Below are 25,845 nucleotides of genomic sequence, written 5' to 3'. Positions count from 1 at the left end.
GCACCATGTGGGACCCTTGCCCGGCAGCTGGGATCGAACAGGCGCTGCAGAGGCTGTGGGCAGCTTTGCAACCCAGTGCTCAACCGCTGCGCCACCGGGGAGGCCCTACAGAGGTTACATTTCATAGGTATGATGGATTAACTCATCAGCAGCTGGCAACTAAGTAGCCTCCAGTCCCTGGCTCCTCCCTGAAAGTCAAAGGGGCGGGATGAAAAGTTATATCCTCTATGCAAGCTGGTTTCCAAGGCAACCTGCTCTCATCCACAAAGGTATTTCCAAAAGAGACTTTCAGTAACACAGCAATGAAAGACAACTTTAACACTTTCTATACTTAGAGGTTCCGAGGCTTGGGAGCTGTGAGCCAGACTGTGGATGCAGATCAAATGGATGAGAAATACTTATGTTGGCCATGCAGATGGTCCCCGTAACAAGATGACCAAGTATATGATTTCCGATAAACCCCAAGATCACACTTACTTTGCAGTTCGTATGCCACAAGGCCAGGATGAGGTTCCTCAAAGCTAGGTACATGGTGGGGTCCCGTGAATACTCGGGGAACTCATAGAGCTCATCCAGCTCCATCACGTCTGGCCTCACACACAGGGCTTTGCCACACTCATTGGGCTGGTAGAAAGGCTGGAAGTAGCGGTTCATGCCTGGAACTGACAAAGAGACACGAACAGGGAATGCTACCAGCTGGAACTTTCAAACCCAAGAGAAGTCAAGAAAAGAACAAGCCAAGAAGGAGTGTAAACAAACTCCACAGTTGATCCTACATAAATCCTTCTCCAACCAGTATGACAAAATGTGCATGAATCAAACCAATACGTCCCCCATTCTTTCCTCACAAATGTAATTTTTCTGGTATGGAGTATCTTTTCAATTTTCATTGTGGTTTAAAAAAAACACACATACCCTGACATTTACAGTCTTAACCATGCTTAAGTGGATGGTTCAGTTGGTTCTGTATATTCACACTGTTCTGTAACAGATTTGCGACTTGTACATATTCCAGACTTTCTCCCTCTTCCAAGACTGCAACTCTACACTCACTGAACCCCAAATCCACATGGAAATGTATTTTAAAAGCAATTTTTTTAAAGATTTATTTATTTATGCATACAAGAAGCGGGGTACAGGCCAGAGGTTTGGTGGGTGAGAGGATTCACCAGAGACAGAGTGGGGAACAGAAATACACTGCTGAGGGGAGCAACAGGCACGACAGGAGAGGTCTGCTGCACCATGTAGGTAGCTTCCTCGCTGGCTGGGGATAGAGCTCATGCTGCAGAGGCTACGGATTGCTTCATAGTGCAGTGCTTAACCCTTTGAGCCACCAGGGAGGCCCCCTTAAATGAAATTTTTTTTTTAAGATTTATTTATTTATGTATACAAGAGCTGGGGTACAGGCCAGAGATGCAGGGGGGTGGGTGAGAGGACTCACCAGAGACAGAGTGGGGAACAGAGCAGGCAGACTGATGAAATACACTGCTGAGGGGAGCAGCGGGTGAGTCAGGAGAGGTCTGCTGTGCCATGTGGGTAGCTCCCTGGCCAGGGATCAAACTCATGCTGCATTGGCTGTGGAGAGCTTCGTAGGTTGCATCTTAACCCCTTGCGCCACCAGGGAGGCCCAAAAGAAATTTTTATTGGAAATTTTCTTGCTATAAAATGAATAGGTTCACAGGAGTAAATAATAATCATTAATCCCTGGTAATCCTTGAGTAGTGGGGAAACGTGTAGAGACACGGTCCAGCCTTAGTTCTGTTTTTATGAATAGAGGCTATTAATATAATAGACATTTGTTTTTATAAAGCCAGAAAAATGTTATAAAAATGCTGTTTTCTAACTTGCTTTTTAATATTTACAAGAATAAAAACAATAATATTCAGTGTCCCATGTCATGAAATAGGGTTTCAGTGAACTCATAATAATTTATTACTTATTTAGCCATTCCCCTATAGCTGGGCATTTAAATATCATCAAATCACTTCACTAATGCAAATAATGATACATAAATTTCTTTGCACATAATTCTTTATACTTACTTTTGATAATTTACTTTGGTCATTTATTTAGGATAAATTTCTAAGGTCAAAGGGTTATCTCTGTTAAGGTTTTGATTCACCAAATTGTCCTTCATAAATATGCATGCCTGCTACTAGTACTCAAGTGCCTATTTTATTCCACTTTCAACAACACTAGGATTTATCACCTCAGTATTGATTTCTACAACATCTATATTTTTAGTGGACGCAGTGTTATTAATTAAAAAACTTAACGGGGCCATAATATCAAAATCTGTACCATCAAAAGTAAATTTTGTGGACACTGGTGGCACTGGGATTAAAGACACAACGCTATCAAGGCATTGCCAGCCACTGTAGCATGAGTTCGATTCCTCCCTGGCTGTCCACATATGGCACAGCAGACCTCTCCTGTCTCGCCCGCTGCTCCCCCGAGCAGTGCATTTCCGTTGATCTGTCTGTTCTGCTCCCTACTCTCTCTGGTGAATCCTCTCACTCCCCACACCTATGGCTTACATCCCAGTTCTTACATGCATAAATAAATCTTTTTTTTAAAAAAGTAAATTTTGTGAGTGTGCAGGAAGGAGAAAATCTAGAATTCTTGCTTCTACACCAAAAATTATGATGTCGAATTTTTAGGATTCCTTTAAAACAAAAAGACAACAGTGTGCCTGTTGGGACTTGAAGTTTAATTTTGCTTTTCAAGGGTAGCCATTTTCCTGAGATGATCAGTAGCATAATCAGAAGCAGAAAGACTCAGGGAGGAAAACATAGGACTGTATGAAGAGTCAAAGTTTACAGCAGCATCATATGATGTAGCCCTTTCAAATAAGCACCGACAGAGGCCTCCCTGGTGGCACAAGGGGTTAAGACGCAGTACTGTGAAGCTACCTGTAGCCAGTACAGCACGAGTTGAATCCCCTGGCAGTATAGAAACCCTCTGCAACAGTTGAAAATTGCATGTAATTGTTGACTCCCCCCAAATTCAACTACAATCGCCTTTTGTTGACCAGAAACCTTATAAATAACATAAATGGTCAATTAACATACTTTGTATGTTCTATGTATTAAGTACCGTATTATTACAGTTAAGTGTGCCACAGAAAAGAAAATCATAGGGAAAAGAAAATTTACTGCACTGTGTTTATCGAGACCACAAGTTTAGGAGAAAATCCACATCTACATGGACCCGTGCAGTTCAAACCTGTCTTGTTTAAGGTCAATGGTAAAACCAAATCCATGAAATAATGAGGTGCTCTATATCATGCTGCACATATTGAAAAAATATGCAGCCCCCCCCCAGACTCAATGCATTTCCACAGTGTGGGGGAGAGGGAAGCGGGTCATTGGGGATCGCTCTTACCCAACACGGAGGGGACTGCCTTGGAGTGGTCCAGCTTCCCAGGGCTGGTGGTGCTGGCGGCGCGGTGCGTGCTAGTGCAGGAGGGGCTCATACCAACGCAGTCGGGGTAGTAGGCACACAGCAGGGGCGCTGCCACGCTGTCTTTCAGCAAAGGAGGTAGGATAAGCATGGAGTGCCACCAGTGGTTGGAAACTTCTGACACTCTCTGAAACGGGACAGAGCAAGACCACAAGTGTAGCTGCAGATGCTGCTGATCCCTTCACGTCATTCATCCTTGGCGCTTCTGCTCTGCCTTCTTGCACCCTGTAAACCTTTTATCTGGGTGCTGCACGCTCAGAACAAAAGCAGCTGGTGATACCTGGAGGGGTATCTGGAGGGCTTCTTATGCAGATAGAAGGCCCCTCTCCTAAATCCCAGGCCACCAGCTAAGTCTTATGCAGCAGCCAATGACTATATTGCAAGCTTCTGTTTAAGTCTGACGTGAGAAACTTCATTCTGCCCAGTAATCTTTTCCCATCCACTCCCACATACATACTTTTTTTTTAAACCTAGGATCTAAAGCATAAAGCACAAACCCTAAGCATAAAGCATAATTCCCCCTAAGTAGCAGTCAAGTGTTAATGCTTTCTGCCAGTGGTTACCTAAAAAACTTCCAGAGGAAAAATGACAACGATCAAAATAAGATGCTAAATGTGGTAACTGAACAAAAACACTGTTTTCAATCTTAAAATATGTGATCAGGGCCTCCCCGGTGGCACAATGGGTTGAACACAGTGCTGTGAAGCTGTCTGCAGCCTCTGCAGTGCGGGTTCGATCCTGGCCGGCTGAGGAGATACCCACAAGGCGTGGCATACCTCTCCTGTCTCGCCCGCTGCTCCCCTCTGCAGTGTATTTCAGTCAGTCTGCCTGTTCTGTTCCCTACTCTGTCTCTGGTGAATCCTCTCACCCTCCCACACAACTAGCCTGTACCCTGGTTCTTGTATGCATGAATAAATAAATCTTTAAAAAAAAATATGTAACCATATTCCAGAGGTCATTTAGCACAGGGACTCACTGGATCAGTCTCCCCGGGATGACTATCACAATAAAAATAAAATTGACTTGGCTTCTAAAGCAAAACTGATCAAATGCTTTGTTAGACAGCCTTTTGAAACATGATCTTGAACATACACTCCAAGAATTCTCGGAATCTGATAGAGCAGAACCTTGAGCCCTGGTGTTACTTCTCCAGGCTCTATGCAAATGCCACTTGCCATCAGCAGAGGTTTGTGAACTCCAGATCTACAGGGCAAATCCAATTTGGAACTGCATTTTTTTTTTTAAAGTTTCTTTTTTTTTTTAAGATTTATATATTTTATTTTTCTTATACAAGAACCAGGGTACAGACCAGATGCGCAGGAGGGTGAGAGGAATCACCAGAGACAGAGTGGGAAGCAGAACAGGCAGACTGATGAAATACACTGCTGAGGGGCGCAGCGGGCGAAACAGGAGAGGTCTGCCATGCCATGTGGGACCCCTCGCCGGCCGGCCGGGATCGAACCAGCATTTCAGAGGCTGCAGACAGCTTCACAGTGCTGCGCTCAACTGCTGCACCGCCAGGGGAGGCCCTGGAGCTGTATTTGATCCAAATCTGGGGCCTGCATTTTTCATCTTACTACAAGCCCCAGCACCCCTTATAGGCTGCTACACACATTCATGTCTTTGCTGGCCCCTGGGCAGTCTGCAAATCTTTGTTCTCAAGACTTTTTGGGGGTTTGGCTCCCTTGCCCAGCCTGAGCTATACCAAAGAGGGACATCTCAGTCCCTTCCTGGGCACCCCCAGACTGCCCCCTAGGACTCCCTAATTCAGCCAACAAGGAAAGAAAAAAATTGAGTGCCCAGATGCTGACCCAAATGCGTCATATAGAGGTCAGATCTAGGTGTCTTAAAAAGCATGAACCCCAGCTCTTCCCATTCATTCTCTTCAACCTCTTGGGTCACACAGTGGTACTGTAAGTTGAGTCAGGATCCAAGACAGCCCGGCCCTCCACTCCTGCTGTATCTGCCACTGGCATGAAGATGAGGAGCTTGAAGGATGGCTAATGAACTAGCATTTCTCTGGTACATGAGCACCCTCACTCTTTCTGGCTATCACCCTCACTTACCTGGCTATCATTCTGTCCATATGCCCCCCAAATCCCACTCTCCCCTTTGACTTATCACTGAAGAAATCATACTTGATCCAGTCAATCTGTCACCTTATGTAATGAAATACCCACTCCACTAGGTTCTGTGGCATCTCCCCAAATGTGACCTCATTTGGAAGAATGAGGTATTGTCTTTGCAGATGTTAATTTGTTTTCTTGTTTTTGTTTTACATTTTAAAAGGATGCGTTTATTAGGATGAGAAAGAAAAAGAGAGACACCTGTATAGTCACAGGACAGGAGAGCTGGGGAGCTGCCTGCAGATATAATTTGCTAAGACGAGGTCACACTGGAGTAGAGAATGCCCTAAATTCACTATTATTGGGGTCCTTTTAAGAAGAGTGGTAGAAGGGCCTCCCTGGTAGCACAAGGGGTTAAGCATCAGTACTATGAAGCAATCCCCCAAAAAAATAAAGATCATTGTTTTAAACAGCTATTGCAGTATGAGTTCGATCCCCTGCCAGGGAGGTGGCCCACATGGCGCCGCAGACCTCTCCTGTTGTGTACGCTGCTCCCCTCAGCAGTGTGTTTCAGTACATCTTCCTGTTCTGCTCCCCACTCTCTCTCTGGTGAATCCTCTCACCGCCCACACCTCTGGCCTACATCCCTGCTCTTGTATGCATAAATAAATCTTAAAAAAAAAAAAAAAATAAGAGTGGTAGAGGGCCTCCCTGGTGGCACAAGGGGTTAAGCACAGAACTATGAAGCTATCCACAGCCTCTACAGCATGAGTTAGATCCCCAGCCAGCCAAGGAACTACCTAGATGGTACAGCAGACCTCTCCTGTCTCGCCCGCTGCTCCCCTCAGCAGTGTATTTCAGTAGATCTGCCTGTTCTGTTCCCCACCCTGTCTCTAGGATCGAACTGCAGATAGTTTCATAGGTTGTGTCTTAACCCCTTGCACCACCAGGGAGGACCCTCTGAGGCTTTCTTAACTGAATGTAAAAGGCAGCACCTGGCAGATGAACACTCAGGGACTCTTCATGGTCTGAATAATAGGGGACTGACTCATGAGGTATGGTAACTGTATTTATAATTATTATTTCCTTTCTATCCTAAATTCCAAAATTATTTGGGCCACTGTTTTACTATGGAAATATTTGAGGGGACAAATTATATTTTTAAATATACATACATGTAAGCAAGTGTGGGTGTGTGCATCTCACACCTCCCTTTATATAACAGAATTTAAAGCAGATTTGTTAGTTGTCAATTCTCCATTTGCCTAAAAATCGACCCCAGCACTTGAGTTTCAGACATCTAGAAAAATCACAAATGAAAAATCTTGAGTCATGGAAATTGAGAATGACTCCAAATCTTAGAATTTTAGAGATGCAGCAATTGAGAATGAAAATAAAGATCATTTTTTTAAACAGCCATCGGTTAGCTGCCACAAGGAGTTTGCCAGCTCAGGTTGTGAAGTTTCATAAAGACAAATCAAACAAGATGAGGCTTAGTCTGGTGGAGATCTGCTGCTCTGTGGTATGTGGGCCAGGACTGGCTGCTGCAGTGACAACAAGATCAGAACACCCAAGAATCTGGCCCAAGACCATCAACATAGGGGCCTCTTGCTCTTGTCTTGGAAAGACTGAGTGGAGACAGGGTCATAAAATCCTCTATGAGAAACAAGTATAACAAGTCTGACCCTTCCAGAAAGGATAATAGCAGTTTCTTCCTTTTTATTTCCTTTTAATGTAAAGCAACATAACTGTACCATTTTTGTCATGTTATCATTTTAAAGTCTTCAACCAGCAGCCAAATAAAAAGAGAAAATCATGAAATGGTTACATTTACTTATAGTATTTATCATTTGAAGGCACTAAGAGTCTAGCCTAGAACACGCAGAAATACTCACCAGGTCCTCGGGTAGGGAACAGTGATCTGAGGTCTCAGGCTGTGAAAGAAAATCAGGTGTTAATTAGGTTTATGCATCAAATATGGCCTTAGGTGTCAATTTACCTTCATTAAGATACCCCTTTCACCTATTAGACTGGCAAAGGAAAAAAGTGTGATAAAACACTGAGGGTGTGGGGAAGACATATTAGGGTGCCCCAGGTGAAAAATGTGAAGGAATATAATGATTCTGGAGAGCAATTGAACAAAATGTGAAAAATTTAAATGCACAGTAACTTGGCACCGCCTTGTATAACTGAAGACATACATAGTATGTCCCTGCAATTCTAAGTTTGCTATATATTCCAGAGATGCTTGCACATGTGCATCCACAGAAGCTTTAACATATATTCCAAGGAGCATTGCTTAAAATAAAAAAGGTTAAGAACAACCAAGAAGTCCAAGTAGGATGGAGAAATAAACCACATTACCATCCACGGCTCGTAACACAGCAAGGAGAATAAACAAACTCCCAGTACCCACCGCAACATGAATGCACGCACAGACATAATGGGGGATTAAAGCAGCCAGACCCAAAAGAATACAGACAGTATGATTCCACTTAGGTCAAGTTCAAAAGCAAGCAAAGCATCTACAGTAGAGGTGCTGATGGAAAGGGTTAGAAAGAGGCTTCTGAAGGGCTGGTAAGAGTTCGATTTCTTTAATGGGAGCTGACTAAATGGGGTCTTGGTGAAAATTCATCAACCTATGCATTTTGACTTGTGTGTGCACTTTCTGTTTGTATATTTCAATTAAAAACTTACCTAAATAGGGCCTCCCTGGTGGTGCAAGGGTTAAGCAGAGCACTATGAAGCTATTGCAACCTCTGCAGCATGAGTTTGATCCCCGGCTGGCCAGGGAGCTACCCACATGGTCCCGCAGACCTTTCCTGTCTCACCCGCTGCTTCCCTCAGCAGTGTATTTCAGTACATCTGCCTGTTCTGCTCCCCACTCTTTCTCTGGTGAATCCTCTTATCCTCCTGCACCTCTGGCCTGTACGCCAGTTCTTGTATGCAAAAATAAATAAATCTTTTTTAAAAAAACATACCTAAATAAACCGAAGATTGGCATACCATATGGACTGGTAATTCTAGTCCTTGAATTAGATTCCAGAGAAACTCTTGCATGTGTGCACTAGGTCAGGTGTGCAAGAATGTTCAGAGGGAAAGACATATAATAGTCAAACACTAGAAACACCCCTCCTGAGTTCTTCTAGCAGGAGGGCAGAGCAACACTATCAGCAGCATAAACTAAGTAGCCAGAACTTTCAGCGAGGATGCCTCTGGAAAACCTTACAGGTGAGTGAAAAGAGCAAGCAGCAGAGGAATGCAAATGATATATTTTAAACCAGTATAAAATATGCAAAATATTAAGTGCTAAAAATTTTAGGGTTTCATACTTCTCCTATGACATTTATGATATTTATAATATTTCCTCTATAACAAAAAGCAGATGAAAAAAATTCAGAATACAGTCTGCCCCCCAGGAGAGGGAGAGAAAGAGCTCTACTGAGGGGCACCCCAGGAGCTAAAGAAACACTGGAAAGATTCTGCTTCTCAAACCAGGAGACAGTTATATATGTGTTTGCTATCACTCTTTATTCCGTACTGATTACACGTCCTCCTTCGTGTTTTTCAATTATTTCATATTAAAAACAACTGTGTAGGCTCTTTGGCAGTGAAATTTCATTTCTAGGAATTGATCTGACAAACATACTGAAAAATGGTAGTGATGCAAAGCTTATTACTGTAGCAGTGTAACTAACAATAAATGTGTAAAGTCCCACAAGTGCCCTTCAATCATGTTAAACTGATCACAGTACTTCCAGTCTATGGACTCTATTGTACAGTCCTGAACAAGAAAGGGATCGTCACGTGCTTGACATGGAAGCATTTTTAAGACACAGCAAATGACAAGAGCAAGCAATGCATCACTGGCTGCCATTCCCTTTAAAATATTACAAGTAAATCCTTCCAGACTTTGTTTTAGGCAAAAGAGCAAGTTAAAAACGAAAATGACTTGGGTCAAGAGATGTCACTAAAAAAAATATTTCAAGAGGTCAGGATCTGGATGGTAACCAATTCAGACTAGAGGAGTAAGGTCTTAAGGGAGGATTTCTGGGGGAGTAGAGATTTAAGAGATGTAACACCGCCCTGAGCAGCTGGAATTCAAGAAGACCATAAAACTTTCCACTTTTGAAGGAAAGGAGAGAAAAGCAATTAAGTTTTCTGAAACTCAAGGAATCTGACACCTTGATACTTCCTGGAAAAGTGTACAAACATTAAAACACATCCAAACTGGTGATAAATCAAAGTAAAGAACATGGAAGAGAAGGAACTGGGGTGAGAAAAACTGGGGGAACAGTAAGCTCATGTCAACATTGAAGCAGAAGTAAAGGGAGGAAACATGTTATAGAAAGAAATGATACTGGGCTTCTCTGGTGGCCTAGGGTTTGAGTCTCAGCCGTATCACCCCTTATCAGCCCTATCAGCCCTATCACCTGGATGAGGACTTAGATCCTCATCTAGGGAGGTGACCCACATAGCGCAGCAGCAGCAGCAGTGTATTTCAGTAGATGCACCAGTTCTGATCCCCACTCTGTCTCTGCTAAGTCCTCTCACCTCCTGCGCCTCGGGCCTATACCCCAGTTCTTCTACGCAAATAAAATAAAATAAAAAGAAATGATACAATCTCTGACAGAGTAAATGAAACTAAAACAACAACACAACAAAATACCAGCAAAGATTAGGAGAGCTAAAAAGGGGGAGTGGGTTGAAGTGTGATTTTGTTAAAAATTAGAGTGATTCCAACTTCTCAACATTCTCATCATGTATTGTCTGAACATTTAAGGAGGTTTTTAGGAAATATTTCTTGAGAGGAAGAAATAATTACCCCTATGTTCCACAATTTCACTTAGACTTTTTTTTTTCATTTCTAGATTATGTTGTATTAAATACATCTTCCATAAAACCAGCCAGTAGAGTAATGACATTTAATGTGAAGCTATTTATTTCAGTCAGGATTTCTTGTGCACACGTGAAATGTTCTTGAAGGAAACTCATTTAATGACAGTCACTTCATGATGATAACTACGTAATTTTTATTTTTGCTATCATTTCTGTTCTTTTCTATATGACTTGAATTTTCTAATGATAACCATGTATCATTTGTCCAAGACAAAGTCATTCTTAAGAAAACCTTAGATTTTTTTCAAAAACTACTTAAATTGAAGAACTCGAAAAGGTAGATACCACCTGAGGAAGAGTCAAGTGAACTAAAAAAGAAAAAAAATAATAACAGTACAAAACACAACAAAGCAAAACAAAAACAGACAATTATAAACCAGAGACATCCTGCAGGGGAGGAGGAGGGAGAGGGATCAGAGGGAGGGAGGGAGGAGCACAGGGGACTGAGGTGATGGTGCACGGGTGCACTGGGGAAGGAAACTCTAAGGGGACTACACCTGGTGGGGGGAAGCAAACATTGTTTAAAAATGAACAATGACGTAAAATACATATAAAATAAAAAAATACATAAAAATAAAATAAATTTTGCTACAAAATCATACCTAGTATTCAGCAACATACTCATATAAACCATCCAAAATATATTTTTAATTGCTAGAACAATGATTGAGGAACTTTGCAGAAATAGGTTGAGTGTGAATGGCCCAAAGGCTAGTATCTATTAAAATAGGCTGCTATTTTTGACTGCTCCTTGGCTGAACTCTGCTTTAAATATTATAGGGATATGTCACTGAGTCTTTTCACTTGAGAAGCAATCTGGGTCACAGGTGCTAGTAGTGTTCGAGCCGTTTCTGCTGGCTGAGTGAGCTTCCACCTCCCCATCGACTGTCATGCATCTTCACTCCTTAAACCTCACTTTCTCGGGCCTCCCCCGATGGCGCAGCGGTTGAGTGCGGGGCTGCAAAGCTGCCCACAGCCTCTGCAGCGCCTATTCGATTCCCTGCCGCCTGCAAGGGTCCCACATGATGCTCAGACCTCTCCTGCCACCTGTTGCTCCCCTGAGCAGTGTATTTCGTCACTTTGCCTGTTCTGCTCCCCGCTCTGCCTCTGGTGAATTCTCTCACCCTCCAGCGCTTCTGACTGTACCCAAATGCTTGTATAAATAAATAAATAAATCTTTAAAAAAAAAAAAACAAAACAAAAAAACCTCACCTTCTCTCTGTGCACCAATCTGCCTGGACAATGAACTCCCCACATTTATTTTTTCTCTTCTACCACTCTGAGAGGACTTGTACTCTGGCAGTTGAGTTTGAGAATCAAATAAGGATAAATGGAAAGGTTGGGACCTCCTTGGTGGTGCAGGGGTTGAAGTCTCAGTGCTATCAAGCTATTGACAGCCACTGCAGCACGAGTTCGATCCCCAGCCAAGGAGCTACCCATATGGCGCAGCAGACCTCTCCTGTCTCGCCCGCTGCTCCCCTCAGCAGTGTATTTCAGTCAGTCTGCCTGTTCTGTTCCCCACTCTGTCTCTGGTGAATCCTCTCACACCCCTCACCTCTGGCCTGTACCCCAGTTCTTATATGGATAAATAAGAATAAATCTTTTAAAAAAAAAAAAAGGATAAATGGAAATTTTTTTGAATAAGACTGGTTAATTCCTGGACCCCAGTCCCTGGCTTAGATCTGTGTTTTCTATCCTCTCTCCCAAATGACCAACATGAAAAATAAAAGCAGGAGACCAGCATACATCCCACAGACATTAAAAAGAAACTAAAAAATAATGCAAACAACTTTTCAGTTAACGGATTTGACACCAAGGACAAAATAAACAGATTTCTTGAAAAACAGAACTTTGCAAAACTGAAAGAAAAATCTACCTGAGTAGCCGTGTATCTGAAGTAAGGGAATTTGTAATTTCAAAACTTCTCACAAAGAAACCAGCCCAAATGGCTTCACTAATGAGTGATACCAATCGGTAAAGAAGAAATATCAAACTTGCACAAACTCTTTAACAAGACAGAGGATATACTTCTCCCTCCTTTTTAATTTTAATTTTTTTTTTAAATAGGAGGCGATCCCTCTCAAGAAAGTCTATGGAATCAGCATATAAGTTCTTGTAACAGAACCTGACAAAGATACTACAAGAAAAGAAAATGACAGAGTATCTATTATGAACACAGATGCAAAAATCCTTAACAAAATATTAGCAAACTGAATCCAACAATCCATTAAAAGGATGATGTATAAAGGATAAGTGGGATTTTTCCCAAGAATGCAAGATTGTTTCAATACCTCAAAATGGTATAATTTACCACATTAACAGAGTGAAGGAGGAAAACCACATGATCATCATAAAAGATGCAGAAAAAGTTTTTGATAAGACCCAAAATCAATTCAAAATAAAAGTTTTCAGCAAACAAGAAATAAGAACATTCTTAGTCTGATGACTGGTATCTGTGCAAAGCCACAGCCAACATTCTAATGATAAAACACTGAACCCATTCTGTCTAAGGTCAGAAACAAGACAAAGATACCTGTACTCCCATGTTTATTCAACACTGTCTGAGTAGTCAAAATCAGCAAAATAAGGCAAAAGAAAGATTTGAGTCTCTTTTAAAAAGGCAAAACAGTCTTTACTCAGAGTTGACATAATTGTGGAAAGCCCTGAGGAATCTATAAAAAGATCTAAGGAGTATAATGAGTGTGGGCAAAAAAGTCTCTGGGCAAAAGTCAATACACAAAAAAATAAATTGTATTTCTATATAATTGCGACAAATGACTTAAAAATTAAGTTAAAATAAATTTCACTTACAATCACAGGAAAAATAAAATATTCAGACATAAATTTAACAAAACTTGGAGAAATTAAAGATTGTGAAGAGATGGGAGAGATAGGCTGTGTTCATGGGTGTGAACAGGTGTCAGGGAATATTTTCTGTAAAGGGCCAGTCAGTAATATGACCACACAGTTTCTGTTGCAACCACCCTGCCACTGTAGCATGAAGACTCAGCTACAAACATTGGCTGTGTTCCAATAAAACTTTATTTATAAAAACAGGCGGGGGGCCAGAATTGGCCCAGGCAACATGCTGACACCTAGATTAGAAGACAGAAAATGTAAAGCAATCAGTTTACCCTCAAATAATCGATAGGCTCAGTGTATTCCAATCAAAATCCCAGAGGCATATGATAAACTGATTGTATTATGTTATGAGGAAGTGTAAAGGAACTAGAATAGCCAAAACAATCTTGAAAAAGAAAAATTTGGAGGAAATTACACTACCTGATTTTAAGGCTTACTATAAAGATACAATAATGAAGACAGCAGAGTAGTGAGGTGAAAATAAAAAAAAATATTCATGGATGAGTCCAGAAGTAGACCTATTTTTATGACCAAGTGATTCTAATAATGATGCCAACATAATGCCATGGTAAACAACAAACAAAAAACACAGTTTTGTCAACAAATAGTACTGTACAGTTAAGTATTTATGTGACATAAACCCCTGAATCTTGGACTATACAGCACATCAAAACCAAAAATTAACTTGAGATACATTAGTGACCTAAATGTAAAGGTTTAAATGATTAAACTCCTTAAAAAAAAAAAAAATAGGAGGCTATCTTCAAGTTGAGAGGCAGTCAACGATGTCTCAGAAAAGATACAAAAAGTTTTCAGCATTAAAAAAATGGATAAATGAGGCTTCACAATATAAATCTGTTCATCAAAAGACCTATTAGCAAAATGTTAAGGCAAAGATTCAAGACACATATCCCATATCCAGATTACTTAAGGAACTCCCACAAGACATGACAAAACCAATTTTTAAAAAAGACTCGGACAGATATTTTCCCAAAGGCAAACTATGAAAGACTAATATGCATCTGAAAAGAACCTCAACAACACTAGCCATCAGGGAAATGAAAATGAAAATCACAATGACACACCAGTAAAGAACACTAACAAATGGTGTAATATGGTACAACTGCAGAAAACCATCTGGCAATTTCTTAAACAAAAAGAAATTAATTATATGACTCATGAGTTCCACTCCTATACATTTACTTTTCGAAAATGAAAACACAGGTCCTCAAAAACACTTGCACAGAATGTTCGCTACAGTTTGATTCATAATAGCCGAAAATTTTAAACACAAACATCCTTAAACGGGAGAACAGTTAAACCAGTGTGGTAAATTCATACAAGGGAACACTTCCCCACAATAAAAGGACAAAAACTAACAATGCATGCAAGGTGGATGAATCTCAAAAACAATTTGAAGGAGTGAAAGAATCGAAACACAAAGGGGTATATGTTGGCTGATTTCATTTTTAGAAGGTCAAGAGCAAACAAAACTCTGGATGGAGCATGGAAATCAAAATAGTGGTTGCTTTTGCAGAGCAGGAGGGAAATAACTGGAATTTTTCAGGGTGAGAGACTGTGTCCTGATAGGGGTTCTGGCTAGGGTAGACGTTTTCTAAAACTCAGTGGAAGTCATTGAAATCTATGCATGTGACTACAGTATGTAATTATACCTCAATTCATAAAACCATGATGCAATTTTCTATCTACTAAAAATAACGGCGTTCACTGCAGGTAAGTTTTGATAAAATGACTCTGATCTATAGGTCTTTAAATCTTTAAAAAATCTGTTCAGATATTTGTATCGAGAGCCTTAAAAAAAATGTGCCTGCTAGAAATCTGTAATAAAATGCACTTAAAAAGTTCTAGTAGGATGAATGAATCATTAAGAGTGATAACATATCAGTATGGGAAGGAAGAGAGAGTTAGAGGATTTTTACTTTTTATTTGTTGATTTTATGTGTGTGTGTATATATATATTTACATATACATACAATTTGCTTTTTAAAGTTCTGAAATTATATTCATGTAATACCTACATGAAATCCAAAGCAATAAAAAATATTCCTAAATGTTCATTCCCTTTTTCTCACCATTTCACTCTGCAAAATCATTCAAATATGTTTACAGTAATTATAAGTTGCTTTACTATTTATATCTTAAACTTCACAAAGTTGTCAATCATTCTTTAAACGGGAAATACTTGAACTAAGAAAACACTTCACAGTGATAAGTGCACATTTTTGTGACTATACCACAAAGCACTGAATTTTAAACTTGAAAAGGATGAATTTCCTGGGATGTATATTGTAATTCAATATTAATAAAAGAAAGTATTTTGTTTCTTACAGCATGATGAATCCTAATCTTCTTTAATGTACTGAAAGAACCAGAGACATGTGTGTAGATAACGCTAGATTAATGTAGATTAAAGCATTAATCACTAAGTAGCTGCCAAATTTTAACATTCTTAAATACCAAGTGACTACCAAATTTCACAAAGGGCACATTCCATCAACCACAGATTGCTAACTGCCCAAACATATCCATTCATCCCTTATTCCTTATTAACAGGCTATTTGTTTGATATTGCAACATGCTCAGTTGTAAAGTCTTTTCTTCCTTGGTCTGCAGTCGCTCGGAGTAGCTACCTGGTCCTGGTCTGGCCAGTGAGCTATAAATAGAAACCAACTCAGAACTTCCAGGAAAGCTCCTGTTTTCCCACTAAAACTGGGAGAGAGTCAGCTGGCACAGCACTCTTGCCCTTTGCCTTCCCCCCCTTTTTGCTTATAATTTGGACACAATGTCTGCTGGTGTGGCAGCCATCTTGTGACAGAACCACCTTGTGACAGAACCATCTTGTGACAGAACTGGAAACTAAGAGACTTCCTCAGGCAACCACACCAACCTGACCAGCCTCCTTCCAATTTGCTTATAACGAGAGAAAAATAAAATCCTTTATTGGTAAAGTGATTGTAGGTGGGGTTCAGCTATAGGTGAACCAATACAATCCAGATAGAGTGATCAATACAATAAATGAAAAATAGCATTGCCATTTACTGACATCTAAATGAACTTATCAATTAATTCAAAAGGAAGACCACACACGTCATACCTTAGCAGTAGCATTAGGTTTCATACCACACCGGTAGGTCTTTGCTATCTGTGACGTAAGCTGGATTTCCTTGGTAAGTTGCCTCCATTTTCCACACTCTGGCTTTGTACACTGAACCTAGGTAGGAAGCCAATGCAGAGTCGGTTAGTCTGTCCTTTGCCACTCGTGTTGTCATTTTCTTCATAAGAGTTACTGAATCTTTTACATTTCTAAGAACTTTTCTCCCCCTTGCGTCACCCCACCACCCACATAATCCACTTTTGCCCCATAAGGATAAATTCTGATCCAATGCTAGCTCAAAGGAACAGGAGAGTTCAAAGGTGATCTGCACACTGCTGTATGAAAGGTTTTCCAGCACTAACCTATAAAAATAATCAGAGCTGCGTTTAGTTAGTCAAAAAGTCTGCACACTGAAAGCAGTATGGTAACCTGGATTGGATCTTGGAATAGTGAAAATACACTAGCACGAAAACCAATGAAACCCAAAGAAAGTCTGTCCTGGTGATTTTAATTTGCATTTCTATGGTAACTAATGAAATCGAGCTTTTTTTTTTTAAAGATTTATTTATTTATGCATACAAGAGCTGGGGTACAGGCCACCAGATATGGGTGGTGGAGGGTGAGAGGATTCACCAGAGACAGAGTGGGGAGCAGAGCAGGCAGATGTACTGAAATACACTGCTGAGGGGAGCAGCGGGCGAGACAGGAGAGGTCTGCTGCGCCATGTGGGTAGTTCCCCGGCCAGGGATTGAACTCATGCTGCAGCAGCTGCGGACAGCTTCACAGTGCTGCGCTTAATCCCTTGTGCCACCAGGGAGGTCCCAAAATCGAGCATTTTTAAATATTTTTAAAATCAGTTTGTATGGAAACTTTTTATAATTATTACTTTTCCCAGTAATTAGCTGAAAATCACTGATAAGTAAAAAGCCGTTAATTATTTTCTTCAAGGTTACCTGTTGGGGAATCAATAATAATTTTTGTCTTGTTTATCAGGGAAGAAATAAAAGATCTAGATCTCATATCTATTTGAATGCATAATCTAAATTTATTATTAGCCAAAATTTAATGTCTTTTAGTAATTATTAAAGATTATATAACTTTTTTGCATCCTTTTTTTGTTTGTTTTTAATATCAATGGAGAAATCAATTCTAACTTTCAAAGTTAGGTAGGTCTTTAGCAATGTTATTGTGTTTGACTTTTAAGTAGTGGCAATACAGACTGTAATTACAATAATTTACTTCAAAATCAATTCTTGAACTTGATATATGTTATCATTAAATTTTAAAACGAGAAATTTTGAATGTCAAAGGATGTCGTAACATGTCCAACAATAATTATGGGATATAATTATCCAATAATAAAAATCACTTTATCCTTTAAAAAAAAAAGGAAAGTCTTTCCTGTAGTTATTAATCCTATATCGATGCTAATTCCTTAGTTTGACAAATAATCAGGGGTGTTAGATAACATTAGGAGAAAGTAGGTGAAAGATATTTGGAAACTCTCTGTATTATCTTTGCAAATTTTTTGTAAATGTAAAAAACAATTCTAAAATGAAAGTATTCTTTTAAGAATACCGACAATGAAGTTGGATTCCTACTTCGCTTGCATACAAAAACTAACTTGAAATAAACCAAGAAGAGTTAAAATGATAAAATTATTAGAAGAAAACATAAGGGGAACATTTATGACCTCAGATTTAACAATGGATTCTTAGATCTAAGACACCAGAAGCATAAACAAATGAACAAAAAAATAAGTTCAACTTCACAAAAATTAAAGTTGTATGCATCAAAGGATGCTATTAAGACAGTAAAAATACAGTGTATTGGAGAAAATATTTGCAGATCATATATCTGCTAAGGGTCTTCTAACCAGAATATACTATATACACAACCCTGACAACTCAATAACAGAATGACAATTTAAAATGGATAAAGACTTGAAAATTTCTTCAAGGAAGGTATAGCAATAGCCAAAAAGTATATGAAAAGGATGCAAATCAAAGAGAAAAGCAAATCATAACCATGAGATACCACTTCATACCCACTAGGATAGCTAGAATCACAAAAATAGAAAACAGGAATTGGTGAGGATGTGGGAAAATTTAAACTCTTCTACATTGCTAGTGGGAATAAAAAGGTGATCCAGCACCTAGCTATGGAAAAGAATTGGTGGTTCCTCAAAAAGTTAATCATAGAATAACCACATGACCCTCAATTTCATTCCTAGGTATACACTTAAAAGAATGAAGATAAGCATGCAAATAAACATCTGTACACAACTATTCACAGCAACACTATCTGCAGTAAAAGGTGGAAATGAACCCAACGTCCATCAACACATGAATGGGTAAATAAAAGCAGTATATCATTCAATGGAATATTATTCACCCACAAAAAAAATGAGGTACTAACATCTGCTACAACATGGATGAACCTAAAAAACATGTTAAGTGAAGGAAGTATGACATGAAAGGTCACATACTACATGGTTCCTTTACATGACCTCTCCTGAGGTCATGTCCAGCTATTTAAATGTCCAGCTATTTTAAAAAAAAAAATTAAAACTCTCCAAAAATTATATGCAAAGTATGACTGAAAATCTTAATTAGGATTTATATATGAATCATGGAATTGTGGAACATGCAACATGTTCATCTGTGTTTATGCACATACATAAAAATATGAACACACGAAAAGGCTGGAGTGACAGGTACTTACTACAGCAATGGCTGTGACCAGCTGATGGTCAGTCTTAATTTTTTTCTATTACATTGATTAATCTAAGTGAAAAATGTGATTTGCTTGAATTGACACAGAAAAAACAATAAATGTAATGAAAAAATGATTTTCTAAAAGTGGGTATTTCCAACCTTTTCCTCCTGCTTTCTGCTCCTTTTTTTTTTTTTTAAGATTTATTCATTTATGCATACAAGAACGGGGTACAGGCCAGAGGTGCAGGGGGTAAGAGGACTCACCAGAGACAGAGTGGGGAACAGAACAGGCAGATGGACTGAAATACACTGCTGAGGGGAGCAGCAGGTGAGACAAGAGAGGTCTGCTGCGCCATATGGGTAGCTTTCTGGCAGGCCAGGGATCAAACTCGCGCTGTGCATAGCTTCACAGCGCTGTGCTTAACACCACCAGGGAAGCCCTGCTCCACCCATGTTTTAGAGAACAATAAAACAAGCCTTATCCTTTTACCCAGTAGGGGAGTTGCTGGTCCGCCATGAAAGCTTTGGGACTTGGTTCCGTTTTTCCATTGCTAGTCCATATTTTTTTCCATGTAGTGTATTTGTCATATCCATCCTTATGGCTGGAACAGAAGAAAAATAATACATCAAGCTGTAAATTAACCAGGTTTTCAAAGTAGGAGGCAGACTAACAAATGTTCTTTAAAGGATTTCATTAGGCATATTCTAGAGGGGAAACCTTAGGATTGTCCAGCACCCTCTAGTCACTAGCATTCTCCCCCAAATCTATGCACCCCATCTCCTATGCACTGTCACCAAAAAGCAATCTGCTCCTAGATTTTTTAGCACTTGCAGACTAAAAAGAATAATTGTCTGATGGTGACTATTTTTCAAGCCCTGAGTGTGCACACACATAAGCACACACACAGGCAAACTACAGTGTCAATGTTCTGAGACAGCTGTGGCCACACAGGCGTGGCTGAAACAGTGGGATAATTCAGTAAGCCCGGGGCTTCATCTCAACTGGCTGGCTCCCTCCCTCCCCCCCCACCCCCTGTACCCACCAACCTCCAGCAATCAGCAAACAAACCTTCTGTAGTAATGGTCAAAGCACTCGTTACAGAAATGCTCCCCACAGGAGAGGTGGTACCATCGAGATGTGTAGCCATTTTTGGCACATCTGAAAAGAGCAGAAACAGGGAGCTGTGGTCAGGAAGAAACCGGTCTTCTCTCTTTTTTGTTTTTAACAAATGTTGAAAGCATCTCCTGTGAGGCCAGTTTATATTATCTCCACTTAGAATAGGAACGACCTATTGAACAGCAGAATAGCAACAAAGGGGAAATGGAACAGGTGATGGGTTTGTAATAACACATGGTGAAGACACAGGCACTGAACTGGTGGTCCCTGGCTCAGCTGGATGCACATCAGGAGGCCGGGGCTGAGGGGTTTCATCAGGACTCTCTCAAGCACTGGCAGGGTGTTGGGACATGAAACTAGGGGAGCCAGTGACTGCTGCCAGCTGCATGAACATGAAAGAGAGAAGCTTGGTTTCTAGTCATAACATCCGGCCTGGACCATTACTGAAAAGTGAACGCATCTGGCCAGCTGGAATCTGACCGGCAAGGGCACAACCTGGCAGGTGTAACCAGTGCAACAGCCAATAATGCAGTCAAAGAACGAAACAGGATGCCATGCTGGACACCAACACCACCCCTCTTTGTGCTTAAAGACAAACAGGATTTGTTCCGGAGGTTGCATGGAGGCTTCGGACTGAACTGAAGATTTTTCTCTGGAAGTAAAAAGTTATGCTTGGTCATCCCAATAAAAATGGCAAGTGTGCAATTAGCTACCTTGTTTCAATGAGACCTGGAATGTCTCCTGGAGAGGAGTGATGTTACATGAGGGAGAAAACAAACACTGGGAAAGTAAATACCTGTGGCTGTCTAGGAGCTCAAGGGTCTCTCTTTGCAGCCACTCCTTACTGGCCCTCCTGCACTCCATCCCAAGGAGGCTGGCTACTAGATCTGAGGACAGGGCGCTGTGCAGCGCTGATAAGCCACATGGAACAGGGAGAGGCAGGAGGGCTCAGTGTGCACAGAAAGTTAAGGATAATGTTCTGTAGCTGGATGACTTACAATATCTATATCTTTAGGAAAACTATTTTCAAGAAGGAAGGTGATCCTACAAAGAACAGGTCCACAGGCAGGAATGTGAGCCCAACCATGCCAGCTAAACAGACCTTTCAGAAGCGCTGGCAAAGCACACGGGACAGGCTGCTGTGCAGCCCGCCTTTTCACATTTTCTGTACTTCTTCTCTGACCCGCCATCTTCATCCTCATCGGTTGTCTCCGTTGCTTTTTTCTTCGCCTGGGGAAGAAGCAGCTGAGGTTAAGATCTCACCAGAATGGCCTAGGGCAAAGATGGTGGAAGGTTTGCTACTGAAACGCCTTCCATGTTAGGGGGATTCTAAAAGTGAAGGTCAACAATGCCCTGTCAGGGGGTGGGGGCTGATGATATAGCAATTTCCTTTAAACTTAGTGTGCAAAGAATTTACTACCTTGCTAGAAATCAAGGACTATAGCTCTCTAAGTAGAGAAGTGATATGCATGTGAGCCTTTCTTAGGAAAAAGCAATATTAGTGAAAAGAAAATCCACTCTCAAATTATTTTTCCTTAGAGCAGGTATGTGCAGATTAAAAAAAAAAAACAGAAAAATTCTAGGAAATGAATTATATCATTTAATATTTTTCTTTAAAAAAGTTCTACAAAAAAAATGGCAGCAAGAAACCTGCTAACAGCAGCCAACCAACTATAACGAGACATCTAGAGTCCTATGAATGATACCAAGCCAGGCATGATCCTGCCTCAGCTCACATTCTAGAAGCTGGCACACAGCTGTGATTCTTTGATTCACATACTATTACTGATTCATATTTTATTCCCCTTGCTTTGTGATAACATATGCCAGACAATTTTTTTCTATATTCCATTACTCTATTACACTATAGTGTGACTGACTATCCAGGCCTGAATGCCTGAACTAGGCTACACGCCTCTTCCATCATTTTATCACACTATAGTGTGACTGACTAGCCAGGCCTGATCATCTGCACTAGGCTGCAGCCTCTTCAGGGCTAGAACAGGATCTTTTTGTCCCACTCATCATCAGTCTGTGTGTTCCAAAAAGTTGTGTTGAATAAATAAAGGAATATACCTGCCTACCGGAGCTCCTCAAAGGAAGGCTATCAGGAGAATGATCAAACAATGCTTTTTTCTTTGTCCTTCCCCGTGGGGTTGCCATTGTTTTGAAAGATCTGCGGAAAAAAAGGGGAAAAAAAAAATCAAACCATTAAATATTAGCAATACTGTCAACACGCTGCAGCAAAGTCATGTAATTTATTTTATTTTTTATTTTTTTTAAACCTATCCTGCCCTTTACCATTTTATTTATTTTTTTAATAGAGGCATGTTTTTATTTATTTGTTTGTTTGTTTTTGTTTATACATGCACTGTGTACAGTCAGAGGCGCGGGAGGGTGAGAGAATTCACCAGAGCCAGAGCGGGGAGCAGAGCAGGCAGAAGGACCGAAGTACACTGCTGAGGGGAGCAGCGGGCGGCAGGAGAGGTCTGCGCGCCATGTGGGACCCTCCTCCGGTGGCCGGGGAGCAGCCGGGGATCGAACCAGCGCCGCAGAGGCTGCGGGCAGCCTCGCAACCCAGTGCTCAACCGCTGCGCCACCGGGGAGGCCCAAAGTCATGTAATTTAGAAGGTGAAAGTGTATGTTCTGCAGTTAGACAGCCTGAGAGGAAAACCATGACTTTCAAGTGACTTCTCTCAGCCTCAGCGTTCTCATCTACAAAGTAGGCACAGCAAAATGGGCAAAGAACAATGATGTGAGGAATGAAATCACCAGGCTTGGCAGATTATAAGTACTCCAGAAAAGTTATCCATTAGAAGCACGGACATTTCAAAAAACAAAAATAAGAAACACATCACAGGAATGACCAATAATAAATTACACTAGTGTGTGTAAAATTCAATGAGCAAAACACCTAGTCTTTGTCAACGTCTCTCTCCATCTTAGTGCATCTTCTTAGCAGTCCCTGAGTTTTATCTCTTGACAAATTTTAAAAAGAAAATCCATTCATTTCTTCTTATTAAAACCCACCAATGAACTTCAGGCACACTATCTACTCACCATCAAATACAGGAATCTTGGGTTGGTTTTCTACAAGAAAAATTTTATGAATTCTCAGACTAGCCTAACAACAGGATGCTTAAAGAAACATTAAGAATCAAAAGTCCTGTTTTCTAAAGGAAAGTGAATATTTATTTATTCACTTATAACATATTGCCCAGATTATTCTTAAAATAAACTATAAATGTGGCTCATTTTATACATGGGTGCTAAATACATATGTAAACATGTATAGACTGCATGTAAAAGTATGCAGGCACTGTAGCAAAATATTTTAATCCAATGTAGAATACAGGGACATAAATCAACCCAGATTCATGTAACATTTGACATGCAAGCATTCCCAAAAGAAAGCATAATCTCTAAAAATTTCACCGAACACTTTAATCCAACTGTACGCTGCTAAATCTTTCCTTAATGCTATAAAGAATAATAGAGAAATGGTTAAAGAGGAGAGCGAAAACATTAGCTATAAAAGCCATCATTAAATGACTTTTACTAACAGACAAAACCGATGGAAGGTTTTGAAGTAGTGCATTTTACTTTTTAATTATACAATTAACAGTTATGCAATCTCATCCATTTTTGGCACTTATCATAATGCCTATGTTTTCACTTTTGCTGTGTTCTTGGGTCCTAAAATATAGAGAAAAATTTTAAATAACACTGGAAGGACTACACTTCTTTTGCTTTTAAATATAATCTTAGAAATATTGATCAAAGCGTCATTAAAGCAAATTAGCATACTGCAAGTTTTTCCATCTGATTCTTCAAATTAATAAACACACCTGACTTTGAATACAATCAACTTATTTCATGTTCAATACAATTTCATAAGCTATTTCTTCCTAATTTTAAGTCAGAACTTTGGTTGTCTCTTCATGTGACAAAAGGAGGCTCTGTGGAGAGGACTATGTATGTAAGTGGATATAGGGGTGTCTAGATTAGTTTTGATAATTGTCAGGATTTTTTAAGTGGCTTATTCAAAAAAACTTTAAAGAAAATTCACAGAATTAATTCAAATGTTAATGAAAAGAACTCCCAGTGAGAATGAAAATATAAAACGGAATCAGCGTAATATCTAAACTACTGGAAACTTCTTCAGGAATCTCCCCTTCGAGCACCTTATGACTCCCATAAGGGTCAAATTTCCCCAAATATGGATCCAGCCCAGTCGCCTGAATGTCTATTGTGGACTTTCTCAGCCTCCAAATCAATTTATTATTGATGGTAATTTTCTCTGAACCTCCTAAAGCAGCCTCCCACCCTTCCACCAAAATCGATTTCTTAAAAAACCAAGCAAACGCAGTCGTGTCTGCACGGGTGGAGGAGGAGGGGATCCCCCCAAGTGGAGCAGAACAGGGGAACACTGGGCCTCTGCTTGGCAACGTTCCAGATCAGTGCACCCCCAACTTTCTACAGCTGGGCCTGCGCTTCCTTTCACACCTGCCAGCTGCCAGGCTGTTGACTAACAGCTCCGGTAATGGGCTCCCCCTTCTCCGCACCCCAACCCCCCGGGGCGCAGTCCGGGGGTGGGGGGGGATCACCCCAGCAACCCGGCTGCGCCGCCGCTAGCGCCCCAAGGCTCGGGGCTGAGTGTGGCCCCAATACCTGCAGGCGGGGCCGGCGCCTCCCAGGGTGGGGCGCACCCGCCAGGGCGCTCCTGCTCCCCGACTGTGGGTCTCCCCGGCCGGCAGCCACCCCGGGGTGGCCGAGCCGACACCCCCGGGAGGGAGCCCCCGTGCCCGGGCCCAGCTGCGGCCGCTGGGCTCTCCCCGCAGCTTTCTCGTTTCCCCCGAAGTCGGGGCGCAGAGCCCCGGAGCTCACCTCTGCGCCGGGAAGGTGCACGGATCTCGGGGGGAAGGCGCCGCTGTGCAGAAAGGGAAAAACACAGGAGGGGGTCAGGGGACCCCGAAACTCCGCGACGAATCGGTGAACCCCGCGACCGCAACACCCCCGCCGAGGAGCGCCCCTCCGCGGAGGGGACCCCGCCGCCCCCGCCGCCCCCAGAGGGTCCCCGCGCCCCGGCACCGCCGCCGCCCACCCCAGAGGGCGCGCCCCGCCAGGCGGCTTTGTGCGGCGCTGTCACCCGGATCCGCCGCCGCCCCCGCGCCGCCCCCGGGCCGAGCCCCCACCTCCGAGCGCCCGCGCGGCGGTGCGCGCCGCCCCCGGCCGCCCCGGCCGCCTCCGAGCCCCGCGCGGCGCTCAGGACGGCAGCCCGGCCGACCCCCGGCGCTTCCGCCCCTGTCACGGCGTGACCCGCGTGGGCGGGGCCGCGCGGGGGGGGAGGGGTGGGCGGCCCCGCCTTCGTCGGCGCCGCGGCGCTCGCCCCGCCCCGGCCATTTCCGCCGCTGCGCGTGCCGGGAGCCCGAGGGGGCGGGGCGCGGGGCGGGAGCCCGAGGGGGCGGGGCGGGGGGCGGGGCGCGGGCGCGGAAAGCAGGCGGTGCGCGGGGACGGGCCAGGAACGGGGAGGGGCCGGTTCAGGGAAGGGGCGGGGCTTGTGGAGGGACGGGGCTTGGGCGGAGGTGGTGCGCGGGAAGAAGGCGG

General features: G+C 42.0%; 1 protein-coding gene across 2 annotated transcripts in view; it reads right to left on the bottom strand.

The window, feature by feature from the left end:
- Positions 1 to 25,457, bottom strand: part of KDM1B (lysine demethylase 1B) — a 54,439-nt gene extending 28,982 nt beyond the window's left edge. For both annotated transcript variants that reach the window (XM_037518915.2, XM_037518916.2), the window contains exons 1-10: positions 25,434 to 25,457; positions 25,126 to 25,168; positions 22,315 to 22,414; positions 21,341 to 21,468; positions 20,191 to 20,280; positions 19,612 to 19,723; positions 16,405 to 16,521; positions 7,424 to 7,462; positions 3,385 to 3,589; positions 478 to 662 (exon numbers count right to left, since the gene is read on the bottom strand). In XM_037518915.2, the coding sequence (XP_037374812.1) occupies positions 478 to 662; positions 3,385 to 3,589; positions 7,424 to 7,462; positions 16,405 to 16,521; positions 19,612 to 19,723; positions 20,191 to 20,280; positions 21,341 to 21,468; positions 22,315 to 22,401 (963 nt within the window). In that variant the 5' untranslated portion in view covers positions 22,402 to 22,414; positions 25,126 to 25,168; positions 25,434 to 25,457. The remainder of the gene's footprint in view (positions 1 to 477; positions 663 to 3,384; positions 3,590 to 7,423; positions 7,463 to 16,404; positions 16,522 to 19,611; positions 19,724 to 20,190; positions 20,281 to 21,340; positions 21,469 to 22,314; positions 22,415 to 25,125; positions 25,169 to 25,433) is intronic.
- Positions 25,458 to 25,845: the final 388 nt, after the last annotated feature.

The sequence above is a fragment of the Talpa occidentalis genome, unplaced genomic scaffold, assembly GCF_014898055.3.
Source record: "Talpa occidentalis isolate TD23 unplaced genomic scaffold, MPIMG_talOcc4v2.1 talOcc4.2, whole genome shotgun sequence".
Classification (NCBI taxonomy): Eukaryota; Metazoa; Chordata; class Mammalia; order Eulipotyphla; family Talpidae; genus Talpa; species Talpa occidentalis.
The sequence above is the reverse complement of the archived record's forward strand: the minus strand, read 5'-3'. Positions and strand labels throughout refer to the sequence as shown.